Below are 21698 nucleotides of genomic sequence, written 5' to 3' on the forward strand. Positions count from 1 at the left end.
TGACACACATTGGCAGTTTGATACGACCTATGCCAATTTAGTCGAACAGAACTAATAATAAGTTCAGTTCTATTCACATCTATGTTTGTTTGGAGGGTCACCAAGTGAAGTGAACTACTTAGACCAATCAGTGTTTCCCACTGCAGCTCATTAAAGTGATGCAACAGCCTGTAAAGCACCCAAAAGTTGTGTTGCTGTCTCAGACCTCTAACATTAGGGCTTCATGTCTCGATTTAGCTGGGAACTAAGAATCTGTCTTGCACAACTATATAAAGAACTGCGCATTATAGCTAACCTTTTCAGCGCTCCCATGAACATGATATCAGATTTCTTTCCCTAGATCACTTCTCTCTTCTGTACATCTGTCTCCCGTTCATCTCTATGTGTCAGTGAGTGTCCTCTAATGGCCAGTGTCCAGTGAAAACCGAACTGGAAGAAATACTAGAGAGAAGAGGAGTACATGTTCATTTATCCCATTGAAAAGCAAAGGATATACTAAAGAGCAGAGTAAGCTGTGCTGGAATACAGTCATCTAGTTGCGAAATTATAGTGGCGATGAAATTATGCATTCCCTCTGCTGTCTGAAACCGAACACACTGTTACACATCCAAACACTGGACGAAAACTGTTTTCATTGTGTCTGTCATGGCAACAGTCAAATGAAGTGAGCCAGTTCTGAGCAAGCCACATTTCCGCTTTGAGGGCTGTAGTGGAGCAGCAGGCCATAAATATTTTTTTCTAGACAGCCGAATTACACTATCATTTATCAGACCACTATTTGCAAAGACACTGTGATCTCAAACAAGCACACTGTCAAGCTTTCATTAACAATCGAGAAAATCAAAGAGAAAGCAAAATTACAAATGATGAGCTTAAAACCACAGACAAAAATGAAATAAGAACAGATTAAAAGCAGTGCAGTAGTATTAAATTAAATATATCATTCAGTGACAGCAGACAGAGTATCTGGCAGTAAACCTCCTTAATGTCTTTACTAATGCTAACCTGAAAACAATACCTGTCACACTTCTTTGACATCTCTCTTGTCAGACTAGGAGGTGCCGCCCCAGGCCATGTTTGTACTCTATAGCAAATTTGCTGTACAACCCTCATGATGTTATTTATCTTTGGAGGTGCGTGTAATGTTACTGATTCGGACTGAAGCCTGGGAGGAGCTTTCATTGGAGGAACAAAGGCACTCTCAGGTTCACTGTACAGGAAAGGAATTCCTCTGTATTACGAAAGAAATGTTTTGTCATTGACATGCTGCAGTTTGCCTGGCACTGAAGCAGAGTCAGTGGTGGTGGTAGCTGTATGAATGAATACTTAAGCCCAAGCTTAAGTAAGTGCATTTAAGTCACCTGAAGTTGTTCTCAAGCATTTTATTTGTTTAACCAATTTTGTAAAACATTGCTGTATGTCTTGTTGGCCATTAAGTAGTCATGTAAAAAAAACAAAAAAAAACAAAGGCATTGAAAACGATTCAAATCTGCCCCGGTGATAAACCACTCAACTTTGTGTTCAAATTCAAGCCTAGGGCTATTTCATTTAGGGTAATCTGTATCACCACGCACGGTGTCTTGCTTTCTGGGCAACATATTAGTTTGATTTCATGCACTGTTTATGCACAATGCGTTCAGTGAACTTCAAACTTCCTACAGTGACCCTCACTCTGGCTTGCGGCCCAGTCCCCTCAGCCATCCAAATATTAAATATGCCTGCTTCAAAAGAAATGCTGTATCACTAGGCCTCACAAACCCTGGCTATGAACATGGTGTGCTACTTTTCACAGTCACTTGGTGGTTACAATAGTTGTGAGCAGGTTTGAAGGCATTAGGAAATTAATACATTTTCTGATATAGACTTACAGCAGGGAATGGGATATAAGCTCGCCATAGAACTAATAGTGTCAAATTTTATTCTGTACAGATTATGTAGCAGCAGACAGTCGCAAATGGAAGCATGCTGTGATTGACTGAAGCAGATAAAGGAGTAATAAGACTTTGGGGAAGATTATTTGGATAGTTTCCTGGTTAGGAATTCATTTCTGCTTCGATGTTTCAGACCTCAACTAGTCCCAAAATAGACTTGTCACCACCAACTCATGGTGGCTGGCAAATTGCCCACTGTAAAGGGGTTAGGGTTGCACACGTGTCCTCCATTCTGATATCAGATCCAAGGCACTCCAGCCACTTCCAGGGAAAGCAAAGGTCAGCACAGCCTTCCTTACCCACTAATGCATGTGCTTACATTACAAGAAGTTAATGTGACTAAAGAACAAATGTCCGAACATGTTAGAGTGACGGGTCCTCCATATGAATTACACATGTAATTCTAATGTACAGGCTAGCTTGACACATTATTACAAAGCTAGTACGAAGTTTGTTAAAGCAGGGACAAACACAATATGTCTTTGACTTCTGTCAGCTACTGACAAGAAAGCACTGAAGGTTTCTAGCTCATCAGTAGTAACTGGAATTAATAATTGCACAGTACTTTAAAGCGCTGCCCTGAAAAAAACGTTAAAAGTAAGGCTTATTTTGAAAGCATATGAGGTAGATAAAATAGACACAGAAAGGGATTTTAACATCCATGGGCGATCTGTAGTTTACCTCTGTTCATGATACGCAGTTATGTAGTAGCATAGTAGTTATGACGAATCATTCTGCAATGCGCGGGAGTTCCCTTTTTATCTGGACGATATATTTACATTTGAAGAGCCCGCCTCCTGGCTGGGTATAGTTAGGTGAGTGACCCCTCAGTCAGGGACAGCTGTGCCCCCTGACAGACCTGACGAATGTGAGAGCACAAACACCCCCGACCCAGGAATCTGCTAAAGTTAGAGATTGTTGTAAGCAGCTTTATATGGAAGCAACACAGTGATTATAGGCTTCCCCACAGGTCACTTTTAATTGATTAATGATGCTTTAACAAATTACAAGTGATTAATTAAATCTAACTTAACGTGAGCTTGTGGTCATATTCTTCTCTGCCTTGATTGGGCATTGCAGTTGTGACACAACAGACTCTTCTTTGTGGGTGCAGTTTAAAAAGGCCACATCCACAAGATTTGTCATATTACTTTCACATTTTCACATGATTTTCACATCACAAAATACTATCATACTTATAGTTGTCCAGGGCCTAAAACTATAGGTTGTCGTATATTGTGCAGAGTCATCCCTCTGGGACAAGTCTGCGATTTGGGTCTATATATAAACTTTACTTACTGACTGCATGTGGGGCCTTAATCCCACACTTATACAACACCCTTAGACATCCTTGACTGATATTTGTATGCTACAGCATGAACAACACTGTCAATTAGTGCTTGTAAAGGCAGAGAAAGTTGACTTTGAAATGCAAGAAGGATGAAGCTGCAAGGATTAACTGCTTCACTGACTGGATAGTGGGGTTTAATATTGACGCCTTGAAGGGACTAGAGACAGTTTGAGGAGTGGCCAGCAGAAAAAAACTCTACTGTCCCAGCAAACCCACAAAAGTGTGTTTAACCACAGAATGGCTTCAGACAAAGAAGCACTGTTTGTTAGGAGCTGGTGAGCATGGAAGGAGACTGAGAGGTGTCTTTGGCATTCCTCACACTGCTGCAAAAATAAATAATCGGTTCTTGGATAACTGAGGTAAAAAAAAGGAGCAAAATTGCGGTAGAAGTAGAGAAAGTCTTTGCGCTGTTCAGAGCTGAGGGGCAAGAACAACAGACAAAGTAATGTTCTGAAATCAATCGAGACACTATAGGAACGGTTCTTGTTGCTTTGCCAACCTAAACTTTTTTTTGCCCTATAAATATCTTGGCAGTTATATAAGGCTTACTTATAAGGCTCTTACTGTGTGTGTAACTGTGTAAAAGAGCAAGAAAATGTCAGCAAAGAGTAACTTTGGGGGGAAAGCTTAAGCTAGGCAATATAAAACTCTTCTGACGTCACAGGTAGAATAGCTACTGTGTGAGCACGGGGAAAAAAGCCAACTCTTGGCTTTTGTCTCACCAATATACACATACATGCACCTGGAAAATCTATAAACTGATGTGTGTTGGAGGGTAAAATGACGGGCCGTGCTTGTGTTCTCATCTCCACGAGTCATGGATCACACTGACTTCTCCTTTTCCAGAGTGGAAAGAGATGAAGTCACAGATTATGCCTCCCTCCGTACTCCTTACCAACCAAAAATAAGCAGGAGCACCCAAAAAGACTGCCAAGTCCCTTTCACTGTTACTTACTCGCTCTTCAACAAGCTGTCTGTCATGTGTTAATGGTGGGGTCTCCATGTGTCCAACCTTACAACGCCCCCTACCGCCACTCAGACTTGGACAGTAGCCCACCCATGAGGGGATAAATGAGGGAGGACTAAAAGCAGGAGCAGTGAAAGATTCACCATGTTTGACACTAGGAACAGCATCGACCGTGGATAATAATGGATAATGTTTGTGATGAATGATACAGAGGATGCCAAAATATTCCTTACTCCAACATTTTACATCTGTTATTCAGCACTTTGGGAAAGCAAAACAAGAACAATATGTATTTTTGGTGGTAAATCCTACAAACAGCCAGTGAGTACAAAAATGCTTTGTGTTGTAAACAAGTTCCAGCAGTGAGATCTGGACAGAAAATTTGAACCAGCCCTCGACTTTCTTGTTCTTGTTCTGAAGGAGCTCAGCTAACCTGCAGCCAAGGAACAGAATCAGCATGCAAGAGATGTATTACACCATTTAAGAGCTAGACAGGCTTAACTGTTGTTGCACAAAACGGTTCCATGATATGCTCAACTCCGTTTTTAACTCTCCAGATATACAAAAAAACAAAACAAGAAAAAGAGTTGATGTCTGTATGTGGCCACACCTCTTTCAGGACAAACTTTCATCCGACCAATGGTGACACCCATTCACTCACTGCATCCAACCTCCTTTTCCAGAATTGTATTATAAATCAATCTAGGTTTGCCACTTACCTTTCTTCGGGCTGAGCCAGAACCGATCTCCAAGGGGATCTCCCCTGTCCATGCTGCTTTGATTTGACATATCATACAAAGGCCTTGTTAGCTTCAACAAAACAACTTCTTGCTGATTTCACCACCCAGTCAAAACCACACTGCAACTCCTTCTTTTTCCCCCTGTGAGACCCACTGCCCGTCCAGTGAACAACATGGCATGCAAGATGAGTCTAAAAGAGAGAAGGAATGGGAGTGGAGGGGTACATTCAGGGTAGGGAGGGTGTTTGTGAGAAAAAAGAACAAGGGAATCTTTTCATCTCTGGCCCATAAATGCAGAGGAACATCTACACCATAAATCTGAGGGCCCTGCCAGGCTGGACACATCCTCTCTGCTGCCCCGGATACCCTGCCCCGTGTCCCATACATCTGAAGGCACCCACGCTTTATTCCAGCAACAGCTAACTGTGAGATACACACTGGATTCCTTGTTCGAGACAACGTGCATGTTACAGCCCAAGAGTTTAAGATGAAGGGTGGACACAGAAAAAAAGGAGGTCAAGAAAGAGATACATAAAGACAAAAAACAAGAACTAAGAGACAGTCTGCAAAAGGCACCATCAAGACATCCAAAAGAAACCTAACAACAACGCTGGCTTTGTCTGTTGCATACTTATTCCTTGGTTTATGGGGAGCAATTAACCTTTATGTAAGTCGTTGAAGACTAGAGAGTTAATCTTAGAACTGGAGACAAGTATTAGCGCACCAAAAGTCCCACCATGTAGAGCTCCAATGCAAATTTCCCTTTCAATGTGCAACTGGAATAACCATATTACAAGAGCTGTGAGATAACAGGTAACAGCTAAATCACTTGAGTTCTTATCAGTTCTGGCTTGTTGTCAATGTGTTCAGTTGACCATGAAGGGCATATCAAAGAGATAAAGTTAAGACTGAGCTGAATTCACATACACATGCAGCACTTTGTTCAGACTAAATAGTGGGATGCTGAACCTGTCAAAATATAATCATCCTTTCAATACATTTTGATGGTTATGTCAAAATTCCACAATGAACCCTTCTTGACAGACTGCACATGACAAGATAATCAAGTGAGGGTGTTTCACATTGAATAATTTGTTCACACACCACACCACAAATGTCTTAAAGGATAGGACATTTTTCAAGTCTTTCTTAAAACAATATTTATGTGACCATATGTACATTGAAAGAGTTCCTCATTTTGTGTAAAAATGCATACAGCAAGTTCGGCTGAAGCTAATAAGAGGGAGTCTGCTTTAAGACAAATCAAGTGGTTCTCTCTTTTAGTACTAAATTCCCTCTTTGTGTTACAACTATAAGGAAACAGAAAGAGAAATATTCTACTAAAAGACTGCTACCGATTTTATTTGGCTAACTCATACAAGCTTCTTAAAATTGCATCTTTGCACAGAATGATGACTGTGGATTATATCCCCTACCTCTTACATCGGAATGGCACTTTCATTGTCAGGAATTATTACACAGACCATAAACATCTTTCTGTGTACATATGGACATGTGAATATTTTATGAAGACAAACTTGAATATTGTGAACCTATCCTAGTAAGTAAGTACCAGTTTAAATGGGAGTTGATCCTCACAAAATGGAGCTCCGGTGTGGTTGGTGAGGAGGGTATAAAATGGCTGAAGGGAGCAACAGGTCTGGCAATGCCAACAGGGACCAGCCTGTTTGTGCCACAAAAAGAGAGAGACTAATGTAATGAGTGGGCAGGCTCATTCATTCCTCTGTGTTTGTATGAAAAAGAACCTATAGAGGAAATATTTGAGTGATTATGAAAACATGTTACAAACAATAGAACAAAGTCACATATTAGAAAAAAAAAACATTTTTTCGAACATTTGCATGATGACTCAGCGTCTGAAAATCACACATGGGTGTGGCCACGCAGAGCTTTGTTGCTGTAGCAAAGCTACCCACAGATTAGGCAAATGCCATGTGCTGTCTACGGTTGAGGTCCTAGGGAACATGGGCTTGCTGCTTCTGCTGCCAAGGGCAACCAGCTATCAAACAACAAAACCTGACACAGGATCTGGGCTCTGGCCTTCCTGAATGGATACCACAATATGCGGATTTGCATTGTAACCTGAAGAGGCCGAGCTGTATTTTTAGATAGGCACACTGATGATCAGCCTATAATAAAGCACAGACAAACATAATGCACACACACACACACACACACACACACACACACACACACACACACACAAGGTGATTTATTATCCTCACCTCCCATAAAACCCCTCCATCTGGAGAGAATGAATCAGTTACATTCTTTCCTCAGAGCGGAGAGAAAAAAATGAGGGCAGGAGCTGCTCCTTTCACAAAAGAAAGACTTGCAGTAAACTTACTTAGTGTGTTTGCCGCTGAGGAGAGAAAAGGCCTTTTTCTCCCACAACTTTTAGACAAGTTTCAGACAGCAGTGACTCACCATCATTATTATCTCTGTAACTTTCATTAGCTGGCCTCACTGAGCTGAATCACCCACAAGAGGGCTCTCGTAACTCCATCATGTAGGAACGAGCAGCCTTGGTGGTAAGGGACAATGGGACATTTTAAATTCATGCTGCTGCTCTTTTGACTGTACAGTAGCTCTGAAAGATAGTATTTGCAATAAAATTTCAAGATTCTTCCTCAAAGCACCCTTGTGGAGTCTGAAGTGTTTTTTATCTGATGCAAAGAAAAGCAAGCTTTCACTTCCTGAAATCCTGTCATTCCAGCGCTGAGAGGTGAGGTAAGAGAACCGCCCCGGCCACATAACATACAGGTAATGAAGGACTGGAGAGAGACATGAATGTGACTAACAATCCATCTGCAGAAATAACACTTAACTCAAGTGGCGAACACATTCACTGTGCAGGGTTTTTTTTTTCTTTGCTCTTTTTTTTCAGTTGTGTAATTCATGAACTTCAGGAATGCTCTGGCTGTCTGAATCATAGCCCCTCTGCAGTAGAGTATAATTACTGAAGAAGAAGAAATGCTTCAAAATGTAGCCAACGTGTCCTTTCATGCAACGATGTGACAAAAACAATGTATCTCACAGCCTGGTACCCCTGTCACAAAAATACCTTATACGGCATGATACTGTATATAATTTTGTGCTTGTGACTCTCTCTCTACTTACATACATTACTTACATAACAAGCAAAAATTGATTCTGCAAGTACAGCTCTTCACCCAGTGGGTGGCGTGAGATACAAGAGTTAATTAATATGCATTATTTAGTGCTAAGAATGCCCACTGTGTTTTTTCACACAGCATTGTCTGTGAGACTGGTAAAAGGTCCAAGAGAAATAATACACCACACCCAGAGCTGTACTGCTGCTGGATTAATAAAATATCAGGTGATAACTGTTGCATGGTTCAAAGTACAATACACTGGAAGCAATGATAAACACCTACACAAAGCAACACCACTGAGTTTCCATTTCACTTAGCTTGTTATAAAGTTATAGTATAACTCAGCTAATCTTATTTAATGCAGGATATTTATGGACTGAGTCACATCAACGCCACCCACAATTCAAGTGGCCTCACTGCTGCAGGAGATGGCATTTGGCTTTCCTCTTCGGTTGTTCTTATCAACATGGCTGGAATGGCTCCACATCCTGTTTTTCCACTGTGACACCTACAACGAAAACTCCTGCCATAAAGAAAGAATAAGAGTCCAAACAATGGGCAGCTTCCCTTTCCAAACTGTAATAAAAACCAGTGAGCTGGAGCTGCTCCAACACTGAACAATACAGTGGAGTCATTTACCACCAGTTGGCACAAAAATGGCCTAAAACAACAAGCAATGGTAATAGCTAGAGCATATTAGCAGTTTGCCCTTGAGGATGTGTAGCCCACGTGGGGACAAAACAGCAGAGTAACTACAGCCAACAGCTGATTAGGTTACTCCGCTGACCATTCTAAAAACTGCCTTGTGTTTTTGCAACCTCCTCTCATGGTACAGTCTTAGAAACAAAACCACACTATGAGCTTTTAAAGAGTTTACTGTGACGAATCCATCAATAAATGTACTGATAAAAGTTGTGTTAAACATGTATACTGTTGCATAGCAGAATATTGCATGAACAGTACACTCTTTCTTTCTTTTTCCCTGAAGCACGAATACTGCAGGGGGATTAGATATAATAGAGTATCAAATAAGTTTGATAGGAGTGTGTTCATTGAAGGGAAAAGAAAACCAGTTGGAACACCTTTAATGATCTACCTCGCATTGTAAAGCTGCCAGAGCACCCAAGTAAGGCGTGACCAGGTCCCGGCAAGAGCAATTACTCACCCTCAGGTGATGAAATGTGAACCAGTGTGCACTGGAGCTCATGCAAAAGCAAGGGCAGGGAGATATCTGTACTCCCACACGGTCACCCTTTGTATAAACACCTACAATGAGAAGTCCTGATATTTGGGAAGACAAGTTTGCTACTGTATTGACACTGGCCGACTACACGCACGCACGCACACACACACACACACACACACACACACACACACACGTTCTTGGCATTTTTGTTTTATGAGTAAATTCCAAAGTAACTGAACTAGCATTGTTTGCCCCTACCCAACCCTTCAATCACACACCCACATTTTCATCTCAACAACATTTGTACGGCAGATGTAGGAACAAGCAGACCCTCAACAGAGTCTCAATGACTCTACTACAACTTAAAGCAAAAGAGTGAAGTGACCTGCTCCAAAAAGAGGGCCAGGCTACACCCAGGTGTTTTAGCTCCTCCACTGGTTTATCATACTGGTAGTAAAACATTCCAGATGTACTTCAAAGGAAAATGATGGCCTGTAAGGGCAGGTCTTGACCCAACCCTTCCGATTCATGAGAACCGCGACTCTTACAAGATAAGACCTTTCTATAAGTGGGTTTGTAAGTGTGTTGAGTGTGCAATACAGAATATCTATCACTAAACTAGCAATGCAGCCACGTCATTAAGACAAATGTGATATGGGTTTCCTTTCAAGCTCAAACATTTACTACAAGTTAATCAGCACAGTTGTGACATTGAAAGTCCATCTATTCTCTACTAACCCCATAAGACATACAGGCCTCCATTCATGTATCAGACAAATACAGAAGAAACCTGATTCAAGTCAGCCAAGGAACAAACATCATGAGTATCTACTTGTCAGTCATAAACAAAAATACTTAGAGAGTACTTATTGGTTCAGATGTTCTGGATCATCCTCCCAACAACAGTGAAACGACACTCACCTGAAAAACAGACAGAGACAAAGTATTAGTATAGTCAGAGCTGTGGTACAAATATAAGCTACACTATACAACACTCAAAACAGTGTGTAAAATATAAAGATGGCTTAATTTAATGAATATACTCCACTACATCTCTTATACACACATAAGTTGAACTGTTATCAACAGAAACTGAGCTTCCAAGTGTGTTGCATTAGCAGAGCGTGGCAAAAATGGCTACGGCCTCTGACACCTCACTCAAAGGGGTGCATTTTTTCTCCACAATCTGGTTTTAATAGCTGTTCAACAAAGACCTGAGTTACAAATTCAATATCATGCTGGAACCTTCAAGTTAAGTTTATCTCCGTTAAGGGGATTTTTGCACAAAAGAAAGAGGAGATCTTGACCTTGTAAATCCTGTTGCACGGAGGATTTAGCAAGACAACATGTCCTACAGGCAAACACAAGTTAACTGGCTAATACCCCCATCTACTGGACAAATAGAACCAAAGCAGGTTTGGTGTTGCTGAGCATAACAGCAAATGTACTAAGAATTGCTACTGGGAGGAGTATCACTCATCATGTTCTAAACTACTTCAAATTCCTTGCTACTTAGTCTTCCATACTTTTTTACAGTGTTTAAAATAATTCATATCAAATTTGGACAAACTGATACAATGATTGATAACCTGTAAGGCATCATAAGTATTTGGTCAGAGTCATAGTTTATCAAGCACAGGCTAGCCACATACAGCACTGGTATATACACCACATGATCTGGTGTATGGTATCTAAATAAATTCCATTGTAAATTGCCATCTTTGCTTTTCATTATAATATCATCAACAAGATACACATTTTTAACAATGCTCAGTAAGAAAATACATCACAATACTACAATACTAAGAAAAAACTCCAAGTTTCAACACAGTAAACGAGTTCCAGAAAAATAGGCTCAAACTGTTGGCCTAAAAATGTTCCAAACGTTCTCAGTGAGGCAACTATTTCAGATGGAAGGCTCAAACTTTACAGCTGTCCTTCACACTGGGGTCATTCCACCCTGCCCCCAACACTTACCACCCACATCGCCCCGCTACTGTGTGAGACATGTCCCACATAAGCACCAGTGCAGTTTCCTGTGTATGTTAGTTACACATAAATACTGGCTACCAACCATCAGGCCTACTAGTGTTTCTTAAGTGTAACCAACACTGTGTTGTATCATCGCCTTATGACATTGGTGATCCGGGAAATATCCCACTCTAAAAAAGGACCTGTCTAACTTTTTGTATGGCTTTCAACAGCTGACTGTCACTGCTTAAGTGTTTATGGCAAATATTTTACATGATATGAATGTTATGGTGAGGAAATGAACATTTAAGAGGGCAGGTTTAAGCTTTTATGGATTTACATAGCCAAAATTTTGTTCCACATTGACAAATGCTTCACACTGATATTAAATAGTTATGTATGTCTTCTTTTAGGGCTTTACACCCCAATAAATATGAATCCAACTACCTCCTGTCTCAACAGGAGACTAACAGGAGAAATAATAATATATTATATATATACATATATATATATGTATATATATTTCCCAGAGCCCAATGGGATATCTTCAGATTACTTGTTCAACCAACAGATCCTGAAAATATGTATCATCATCAAAGAAGACTAGGAAACCACCACACTCAAGAAGCTGGAGACACAGATTTTTGGTATTTTTGATTGAAAAAACAAAACAATCAAAATTCAGAATATCTGCAAATAAATCGTCTGTCGATTAATTAATCAATAAATTGACTACTCATCTAGTCCCATTCGAATTAATATGACACACCATAAATGCATGGTATATGATGACATTCAATTCTGTCAAGCAGTGTTTATAGCAGGAAGTTGGTGCGCAGGAAGTGACAAATCAAAGTGAAGACAAACAAAAAGCAGTGAGGAAGGCGTCAACCGGGGGAAAGCTGGACACTAACAATGGCTCTTTAACATCTCCAGATTGGACATACTGACATCATGTCACATCATTTCTTGTTAACAAATTATCAAAAGTTTACTTGAATGCTCGCCTGCCATTCGTTGCCGCAAAGTACAAAGCTGTCCTGCGTCACACCAGTGATAACTGACATGTGTTAACAACTGCTGACAGATGTTTTTTGTGGTGAACTCATCAAATATACAGTATATTAAGGACATGAGAGGAAGCATCCCGAAATAGCAGTCCGATTCAATGGAACATCCCATGGTCATTTCCTGGATGGGCAGTCTGCTGCCGAAGAGGGACATATTAAAAATGTGCGTATCAACGACAACATCATGCCCCAAGGAAGCATTGTTTTATTAAGAGATGGACTCCTTCCCATATATTCACCACAGAATCGCATCCAGCTAGTGCCTAAGGGATAGTTAGTCATTCATAGAAATGAACATATTTTAAACTATTATTCTGATTCTAATTTCACTTTTCAGAGGCTATATCAAAGAAGAGTAAATATGTGAGTGAGATTATGCAGTAATGGAGACACTTTGGTGTCCATAACTCTTGTTTTGATACCACTGCTATAGACTCTTTGGCTCCCCACTAGGGGGTGGAGAATGCACTCTACCACTTACCAACAACAACCTAACACACATTCCCACCAGTGAATGCAGCCCCAGAAATCTGCTCTTGGCCTTTTCTCTGTACTGCGGCAGTGTTGGGAACACTGGCCACTGCCAGACAGACAGACCGCCACCAGCCAAATACTCAGACAGAACCACACAGTACACTACTTCTTCTCACTCTGTAGGAGGTCTTTGAATTGTGCTGCGGCCTGATGGAAGCTCAGTGGGAACTTTTCCCTCAGTTGAGTGAGAGAAAAATCCCTTCTCTGTGGGCTCTGGACTCCGAGTCAGCAGCACAGACACATCACACTCAGCAGAGCACACAGAGGGTAATATACTGCTCCGGCTGCTGAAACAGGGACATTAACTGGCAAATTAGGGAGCCACTAGTGAAGGCAAGACAGTAAATCTCTGTAGGACTACACGGCCACAGTCAGCATCCATTCACTGCCGAGTTACACCCTGAAAGGTTTAATCCATCTTTGATGCAGCATTATGAGATCAGAGGTTAATGCTGAACCTTATCTGCCAGTACATAGAAATAACAAGTGGTAGTGCATTGTTTACATATAGTTATGTCTGTGCTGTTTAAGCACTGTACTTACAGAAGACCCCTGATCAGTCAAACAGTGAGTAAATGATTAAAGTAATGATTTATACAGATATTTTATGTACTTGGTGCTCTTATTTTTGTCTGTTCAGCCTGTTGGCCCATGCCACCAACTGCAAAAAACTAAAAGCACATCACACAACATAATGCTCTAAGGATTTCTCATTTTCACAATATGCACTTCTGTAACACCCCAGGTGAGGCAGTGGTACCCCAAAGCCTACATGGCCCTAACTCTTAGCAATACAATCAGTCAGTCTGTCTAGTGAGCCCCCTGCAACCACATCAGTATATGTGCTTTAAAATGGCAATACAGTGGGTTTAGTTACAATTACCGCCTTTAATTTGTGGCAGATTATTAATATAATTGATAGCACCAATTATACTAAAATATAACAATTAAAATGTTTCACTGTTACACCAGGTAGAATAGCAGAACACTGATATGTATCACTTTAAGATGCACACACAATACGAGCATCGTTGCATAGTTGCATAATATCACAGCTGCTGGATAATTTACTGTAACACTATGACATTCCACTATGCTCTCTCAACTGATGATGTTGTAATGGATGCTAACTTTTTTTACTCCTTGTATTCTGACAAAGTTGCATTTGCAACCATATAAATACCGATCTGACTGGAAAGACACCAGCTAGAGCACGTTAAGTGGCTACAAATGATGAAATATTGATATTCTCAATCCATGTATTTTTGCTTCTGTATGTGTATAAAATCTATAGCATTATGTGTCATTTTATGCTATGATACTGAGAATTTAAGGTACTGCACCACATAGCCAAAATCCTGTTAATCCAGTGTTGACCTAAGGCAGTATAGTTTATTGATCAGCAACATTACCTGGTGCAATACAACCACAAACCCTTTAGGGATAGCTTCCCGTCAGTGGTATAGCAAAATCAGACAACTGACAAATTCCTATCGTCTCATGGTGTTCTGTGTATCCTCACACTGTCTAACCCTGGAGGTAATCACGGATTCAGGCAGACAACTGTTATGTGTTTGGGGCTGCTTTATAGTCTGACCCATGCGCTGTCCCACCCACAGCCAAGATATTCTCTCTGTCTGCTCTCCACCTGTATCACTTTACCTCCTGGCTTCGTTACCTGTCTCCTTTCTCTCCTTTCAGCTGCAGTTCTGTTCACTTACAGTATACACAACAGCGTGGCTTACCTTTGCTCGAGTATAGGGACTCCATGCTGAACATTTATAGCAAAATCCAAAGAACTTTGGAAATTCAATAGTTACTGCAGCGACTTTCCCTAAACAGCTTTCCTTCAAACTAATTCCCTCCCACCTTTTTGATCTCTCCGGATCTTTGATCTTTCTCTCACTATCTTTGTTCTTTCTCCGCTCTGTATTTCAAACACGTCACACTGTGTAGATCAAGAAAATGAAAGCTCCCCCACCGCACCCGCCCCCCCCTTCACAGGTCAGAGCCGCCCTCTGTAATAATACCACTGTGAATGTGTATGTGTGAGTGTGTGAGTGTGAGTGTGAGTGTGAGTGTGAGTGTGTGTGTGTGTGTGTGTGTGTGGTGTTTGATAAAGAGCTAAAATTTCAGAGCAGCAACAAAGGCAAACAAAGATGTAAAGTTGAAAAGGGAACAAAGAACATAAGTGAAAGGATAAAATTAAATCTGGCACAAGCACTCTGGGTTACTCCTGGAATAATAGAAGAGATGTTTTATTCAGTAATTACAGTCGCATTAGGGTATTCATGAGGCTACATGTAAGGTTTTGTGGGACATGAGACATTTTCACCATCTAATGCATTGGTTCTCAAACTTTTTTTTCTGTCACACCCCCATTTAGAAAGTTTAGCCAAAAAATCTTATGCCCCCTCACTACATCAAAAGTGGATTTTATTTTTATCAATCATTAATACACGCTATTGAAATGAACAAGATTCAGGATAGCAAAATAGCCTTGCTAGCATCAGAGCACATTTGTTTGTTTATGTCACCACAAGAATCATATTCATGCACTCTCTCACAGGTCCGCTCAACATCCACGACCACTCTGAGATTGCTCTCCGCTCTCCGCCCCTCAATTTTAAGAACCACTGATCTAATGTATTGTGATGGCATGTCAGAAGTTTTTTGCTCTGCAGAAATGCAGAGAAAAAAGACTGTGTGACACTCAGGCAGACGGAGAAGTCTTTTCTGATCAAAGAGACAGCAGCACTGCAGATTACACTGACACAGGGGAATGCAGCATTAAAATGTACTGGACCAGTGCCACATACTGTCATCTCAGTGACATGGCTTTGTGTCAGCAGGAACAAGTCTAAATTCATTGTGTAATACACAGTAAAAAGAGCTTGTGTGTCAGTGTGGTGAAAGAGTGTCAAAGTTATATTTAGTATATGTATGCAATCAGGCCACCTAACTAGGTCTACTAAAATTCACCAGGCCTCCGATGTGAAAGCTGGTGCAGGTGGATGCATTACAGCCACTAAAAGCCCAACGTGTTAAATCAAAAGTGTAAATAGCAGCTGTAGTATGGCAATGTGGTGTAACTCGTCTCGTCAAGCAGGCTTTTAACTGAACATGTTCTGTGCACAGGGTTAATGATTAACACTTATTCTTAAACTGCAGCATAGCACCACACACATTAGCCCAACCTGGAGATTCCCAGGGGAGAGAACTGTAGGAAAGCCCAAGGATAAAGCTTCAGTAACAAGTGACTTCCATGGCATTTTGATCACAATAATGACATTATTAAAAATGAAGAATGGCAAGTTTTGTGGGTGTCAATGAGGTGAAGTATCTATTCCCTCTCCTAGTACCTTTTATGTAATATTTCTACATTAATAGGACGTGAAAAGTTCATTCTTAAGATGATGAAGCTCTTCTTTGTTCGTGAGTCTTCTGAGTCTGATCAGAACCACTAATCCTCAACTGAAAGCAAAAAGTTAATTTGTTGAGTGCTGAGTCCTGCTCCTTCAGGGAAATCAACAGTGCAGCACAGCTACAGCACATTGTACCATTCTGCATCTTGTATGTGTGGCCTGTTAGCCTAAGACTAGGGATTTTACCATCTTGGAGTCTATGGTGTCGTCTGATACTTGATCATTTCCATGATAATTGCCACCAATTTTAGAATTGCATCTGTCAGCTCACCGGAAACAACACTCCAAATTAATTCTACTGTTGATGTGTGTCTGCTGGAAGTGTAAATACGCAACTGTTTGTCAATGAAGTGTTTAGTCTTGTGCTTTCCCGTCCCTCTCCTCTCTCCTCCTATCACTTCCTGCAGGTGTTTCTGGCTCTGGAGCTGTGGAGTCTGGATCTGTGGCTGCGGGTCACCTGCTGCCCCCGTGTTCCTGCTCGATACCCTCTGCTACAACAACTATTGTTATTAGTCCTATTGTTATTATTGTTATTATAATCATTAACATTATGATTGTTATCATTAACACTACTATACATATCTATACCATTTTTCATTTAGTCCATAGCAACATCACCTTTACTGTCTGTACCTCTGTGTGTATATTATGTAGGTTGCCTCCCTCCCCTCTCTCTCCTTCCATCCCTCTCTTTTTCTCTCTGTTCCTCTCTTGCCCTCTCTCCCTCTCTCTCTCTCTCTCTCTCCTTCACCCCCAACCGGTCGAGGCAGATGGCCTATACTATACAGCATTGCACTTCCTTAGCACTTGGCTCAGAGGTTCTGTACTGATTCTGTGCACAGTGAGGCTATGCAGCGAGTAAACCTCACTCCCCGACACCTTATGAGACGCACTGGTGACCAACGCTAGTGTCCTATGGGTTTTAGCCTCCGTGTCAGCGTGTCCGCCTCCAGTACCCAAGGTCGCCGGTTTGGGTCAGAACCGTGCGGTAAGTTCTCGGGAGCAGCCGGTTACACTTGATACTAGGGCTGGGTGATCTGGCCAAAAAATAATATTATAATAATATACACAAGCTATTTAAATGCAATCAATATCCATGACCAAAATCTTTTTTTGCCCTGGAGGCTATAGCCAGACTTGAACTAGCCTACAAATTTCTCCATTTGCACCATTAAATACAATACAGCATTAAATATACTACATACAGAGCTTTCAGAATGGTGATTAATGAGTTTTATTTTAAATTGTAAACAGAAGCCAAAAGATGACATAATCATAAAATAAAATTTAAGTACTCACAAGTCAATTGCTTTGTTTACAATATACGTCACTCAGGCAAGAGCCACATGGATTTGTCCAGTCAGCATAGAAATCTAGTTGGCTACATCAACATTACGAGGATATTGAATATTGCGATCTGTTTGATTCGCCTCAAAAGCGGATTGTGGACACCTTAGATCACAATCTCAATGTACAACAATCTACGTCAGATTGCCCAGACCTATTTGAAACCACGATTCTTAAAAAACAGTTATCCACACCATCAACTCTAATGGCATCCTCACTCAGGATCCAAAGCTACAAGCTAACACACAACTTTCAAATCTTGAGCAAAAGCTGTCATTATGAGGAAGTGCAGGCAGGACTGCAGGCAATGATGAGGGAGACACTAAGTGAAAACACAGCAGTGGTGCTCTGAATCAGCCTAACTATACTGTAAGGTCTTTCCCCGGGGTCTCACTATCACCAAATATAGCTCAACAACAGAGAGGGGAAACTACCCATGATGCATTTCCTAGCAGGGATGCAGGGATAACTATGTCACAGGAATGTCCTGAATTGTGTTGCTTAAAGGATTGTGGACAAGGGTGTGAAACCAGATGTAAGAGCATGTGGCAAACACAAGTAAGAATAACAGTGTGTAAGTTTTCCATGCAATATAATATGTGAGAATGTACTGTATACAGGAAAGGAATATTCAGGACATAGGGCTGTGGTACCACAGCTGTAAGATGCTGGAGAAAGTGTGACACGTAATAAACAGCCGAGGAATTTGACGCAATTCCCATGTGGTTAATTACAATGAAAAATGGGAGGAAAGGATGGAAGAGCTATTCCACAAGTCAACAATAACAAGACTCACACAATCCATTGTCCTGCCCCATCTTCTAAAATAGACCACACAGATCAGACCACACAGGAGCCAACTAAACACAGTTTGATATAATTCAGACTTTGCTCCTGTGCCTGTTCTGAATGTTGTATTCTCTCTGTTGACTTGTAAATATCTACTAGGTCAGACTATCTGTTAAGCTCTAAGAGAACACATTTCCTGCTCTATTAATGGCAGCAGAGCAGGGGTGCTAAAACCTCCGTCCTTCTGCTCAACTCCATTACTGTAGCTTGTTTTTAGTGTTTGGTGGGGTAGGAGATGTTGAAGAGGTACAGCATGCAGGAGCTGTTTTCTGTGGAAAAAGCTCAGCCAAATCAACTGTACGTGACCTGCCCAGCACTAAATATCAAACAGACAAACTTAGAGACCAACTAGTGAACATGGTGGAGCATTTAGCGGCTAAAGAGGCAGATATTTTCCTCAGGAGTTGGTAGAGTCCAAAAACAGAGCTGAAAGGGGAGTGAATATTGGATTGGATGAATGCTAATATGTAAATTCTATGAATCATTGTGACCTATACGCATTATTGTTGCTGAGTTTGTAGCTGGCAAACAATCCAAGATATTTTCAATCAAATTGATCAGAATTTAAAAGAGATATTTTGGATTTCGTTGTTGGTCCTTGATTGCGTTTCAGAGAAGAAGTATTATTACATCAATGTAGGTCTACATCTAAGTAAGGGCTAAAAATCATCACCATGACCAAAAACTGGGAAAATACTTCATTTGAAATGTGACAGAACACACAACAAATGTCTATATATACAAATATCAGTTTCCTCGCCAGCTGTCTTAACTGCTCAATACTTGTCTCTGTGTTCACAATTTTAGGAACTTTGTCATCCACTCAGGAAGATCTTTATTCACAAGGGCATTCAACTTTCTTGGATTTGATAATCAGTGAATTAAGTTGTTGGGAGCTGCCAATCAGCGTGCAGTCTTTAACTATGAGTCATTTGCTTGTGGTCAGAAATGGTGCCTATCTTACATGGAGGCATTTTTTGATCATGCATCATTTTCTTCAAATAAATAAATAGATATGAGTCACTTCCTGTCTGAACTAATGTCTAGTTTAAGAAGCTGCTGTTCAGTCCTCAGTCTCAGTTAACAGCCAACCGTGGGAAAGTCAAACAATAGCATGGATGCACATTGGAGAAAAGCACACACCCAGCCTGTATAATGACTTCACACTGCAGGGGCCTGCTGCTGATCATTTCGTTAAGTCAGTCATAAAAGCAGCACATCTTTGCCAAACTGTAGAAAATCATTAACTTCCCCCAATTCTTATCTTATCCCCATCCAAGGTTTAATTAACATGAGCCTCATTCCATTCCTCTCACAGGCAGCTTTTGTCAGTTTGTTGCCTTTTTTGGCAGCTGGCTGTCTCTGACCAAAGACTAAATGTTTGTGGCCAGAGGAACATCATGTCTTACTTTAGAACTGCAGCCAAGTGGGATTACATTGATTTCATCCAGGCTGTTACTGTACTACTGAACAAGCAAACATATCCATTTCAACAAAAATGAGCAGCGGTGGAAGTGTTTAAACAAATAATTAACTGTGGAATCAAAGTCTTAATAAAGAAGAAAAGAACTGTGTAAAGTGTATTTACTGAAGTACTCTTACTGTACTCTGAGGTACTTTACTTGAGTATTTCCATTTTATGCTACTTTATTCTTCTACTTCTACAATTATTTTAAAGCTTTAGTTAATTTAGTTACTTTGCAGATTATGATTTTTTAATACACAAGATAATCAACAAATAAATAATCTGAATTATTTCAGATTTAACAAGTACTTCATCACCACTGCAAAGGAGCCTGGCTGCACAGCAGGACATTATTATTGACAGTCTGCATAAAAGCAGCTACAACTTGAGTTTTCAAAAGCCTCTTGCAACATTTCCTTAATTTCTTTGTCCACTGTTTCTTCAGCAAGATCCAAGACGTGAGACAAGGATCCAAAATAACAGCTCTTACAAGAAACAATTGCTAGTAAAGAGAGAGACAGTAAGAGCACTATACTCCAAATAGTGAACAGTTGTTGTAGACTTGTAATATGCTAGCTTAACATGTGTTACATTTTACCTTTTTTGGCCATGAACCATAATTAGGAGCGCAGTGGTCCACATTTCCTTAGTGTTTATGTTTTTATGCCAGTGCTGGAGAGAGTAACTTTCACTGTAAATGGTCTTCCTCTGAGAAATCTATAAACCCATACAAAAGTCACTTTTGTCCCAGAGGCATCCCAAAGAATATTTCTGTTCGTCCCAAACACATTTTCTATCTTCCCGGGACGCCATTAATCTCGAACCCTGCGTGTCCATCCACCACTTTGGTCCAGACTGAAAGATCTCAGTAACTATTGAATTTATTGCCATGAAATTTGGTTCAGACATTCATGTCCCCCTTTAATACTTTTAGGATAAAATACTTCACCCAATACTACAACCATCCCCCATCTGGGTGATGAATAGATGGAAAATAACACTGTAGCATTAACAAAATTCAGGACATTCACAAGACACACAGGCAGACAAACACACAGATAAACGGGCAGGTATGCGCACACCAGACACTGACGCAAACATTGTGCACATGTCTCTGCTTGTCTCCCTCACGCACATATACACTCACTGGTCACACCACAATGCAAGGTAAACACACGCACAGAGGACGGGCTACCTCTCACTCTGTTGTCAAATGAGTATGTATTCATCATTATCCCATGCTGTGGCGCCTCCTCATGTCTGACAGCGAACACAGGCCTGAAACTGTCCTGAAAGCCATCTGTGTTCTCTGTAATCAGCAAACTGTTGATAATGTGAGCAGCCAGTTTGTTACTGGCACTGTTCACATGAATGCACCATTAAGGCAACACAGATAGTCTCTACAAGGGGAGTTCACTCAGGCCTGTAAATGCTGACACAAGATGTAATTATGGGAAAATCATATCCTAAAAGACAACTGATGACACCGTGTGTACTACGTTCCTGACCAAATTTCATACATCTTTTCCCTTGTGGTTAAAAGGGAGGCATGAAGTACAGAGAAACATATGCAGTTATTTCAGGATGATGTGACAAATCTTGAAGAACAAAGGTCTGAGGTAAACAACCAGAGGAAGGCTGAAAAACTTCCCAATGACTCTTGCTCATCACATGAAACTTACTTGCACAAAGTCCCGTGCTACCTACTGCACCTACCCTCTTTTA

At 40.7% G+C, this 21698-nt stretch overlaps 1 protein-coding gene across 6 annotated transcripts in view; it reads right to left on the reverse strand.

Annotated features, from left to right (window-relative positions):
* Nucleotides 1–21698, reverse strand: part of plecb (plectin b) — a 145121-nt gene that overhangs the window by 68321 nt on the left and 55102 nt on the right. Inside the window, exon 1 of one of the 6 annotated variants that reach the window (XM_038712079.1) lies at nucleotides 14633–14786. The exons of 4 other annotated variants lie outside the window; for them this stretch is intronic. In XM_038712079.1, coding sequence (XP_038568007.1) covers nucleotides 14633–14666 — 34 coding nt within the window. In that variant the 5' untranslated portion in view covers nucleotides 14667–14786. Of the gene's footprint in view, nucleotides 1–4968; nucleotides 5036–14632; nucleotides 14787–21698 lie in introns of those variants that run through there. One more of the 6 variants, XM_038712078.1, reaches the window with a different exon arrangement.

The sequence above is a fragment of the Micropterus salmoides genome, unplaced genomic scaffold (assembly GCF_014851395.1).
Source record: "Micropterus salmoides isolate LMB-PRFRI ecotype aquatic unplaced genomic scaffold, ASM1485139v1 Ms_hic_scaffold_11, whole genome shotgun sequence".
In the NCBI taxonomy this organism is placed as follows: Eukaryota; Metazoa; Chordata; class Actinopteri; order Centrarchiformes; family Centrarchidae; genus Micropterus; species Micropterus salmoides.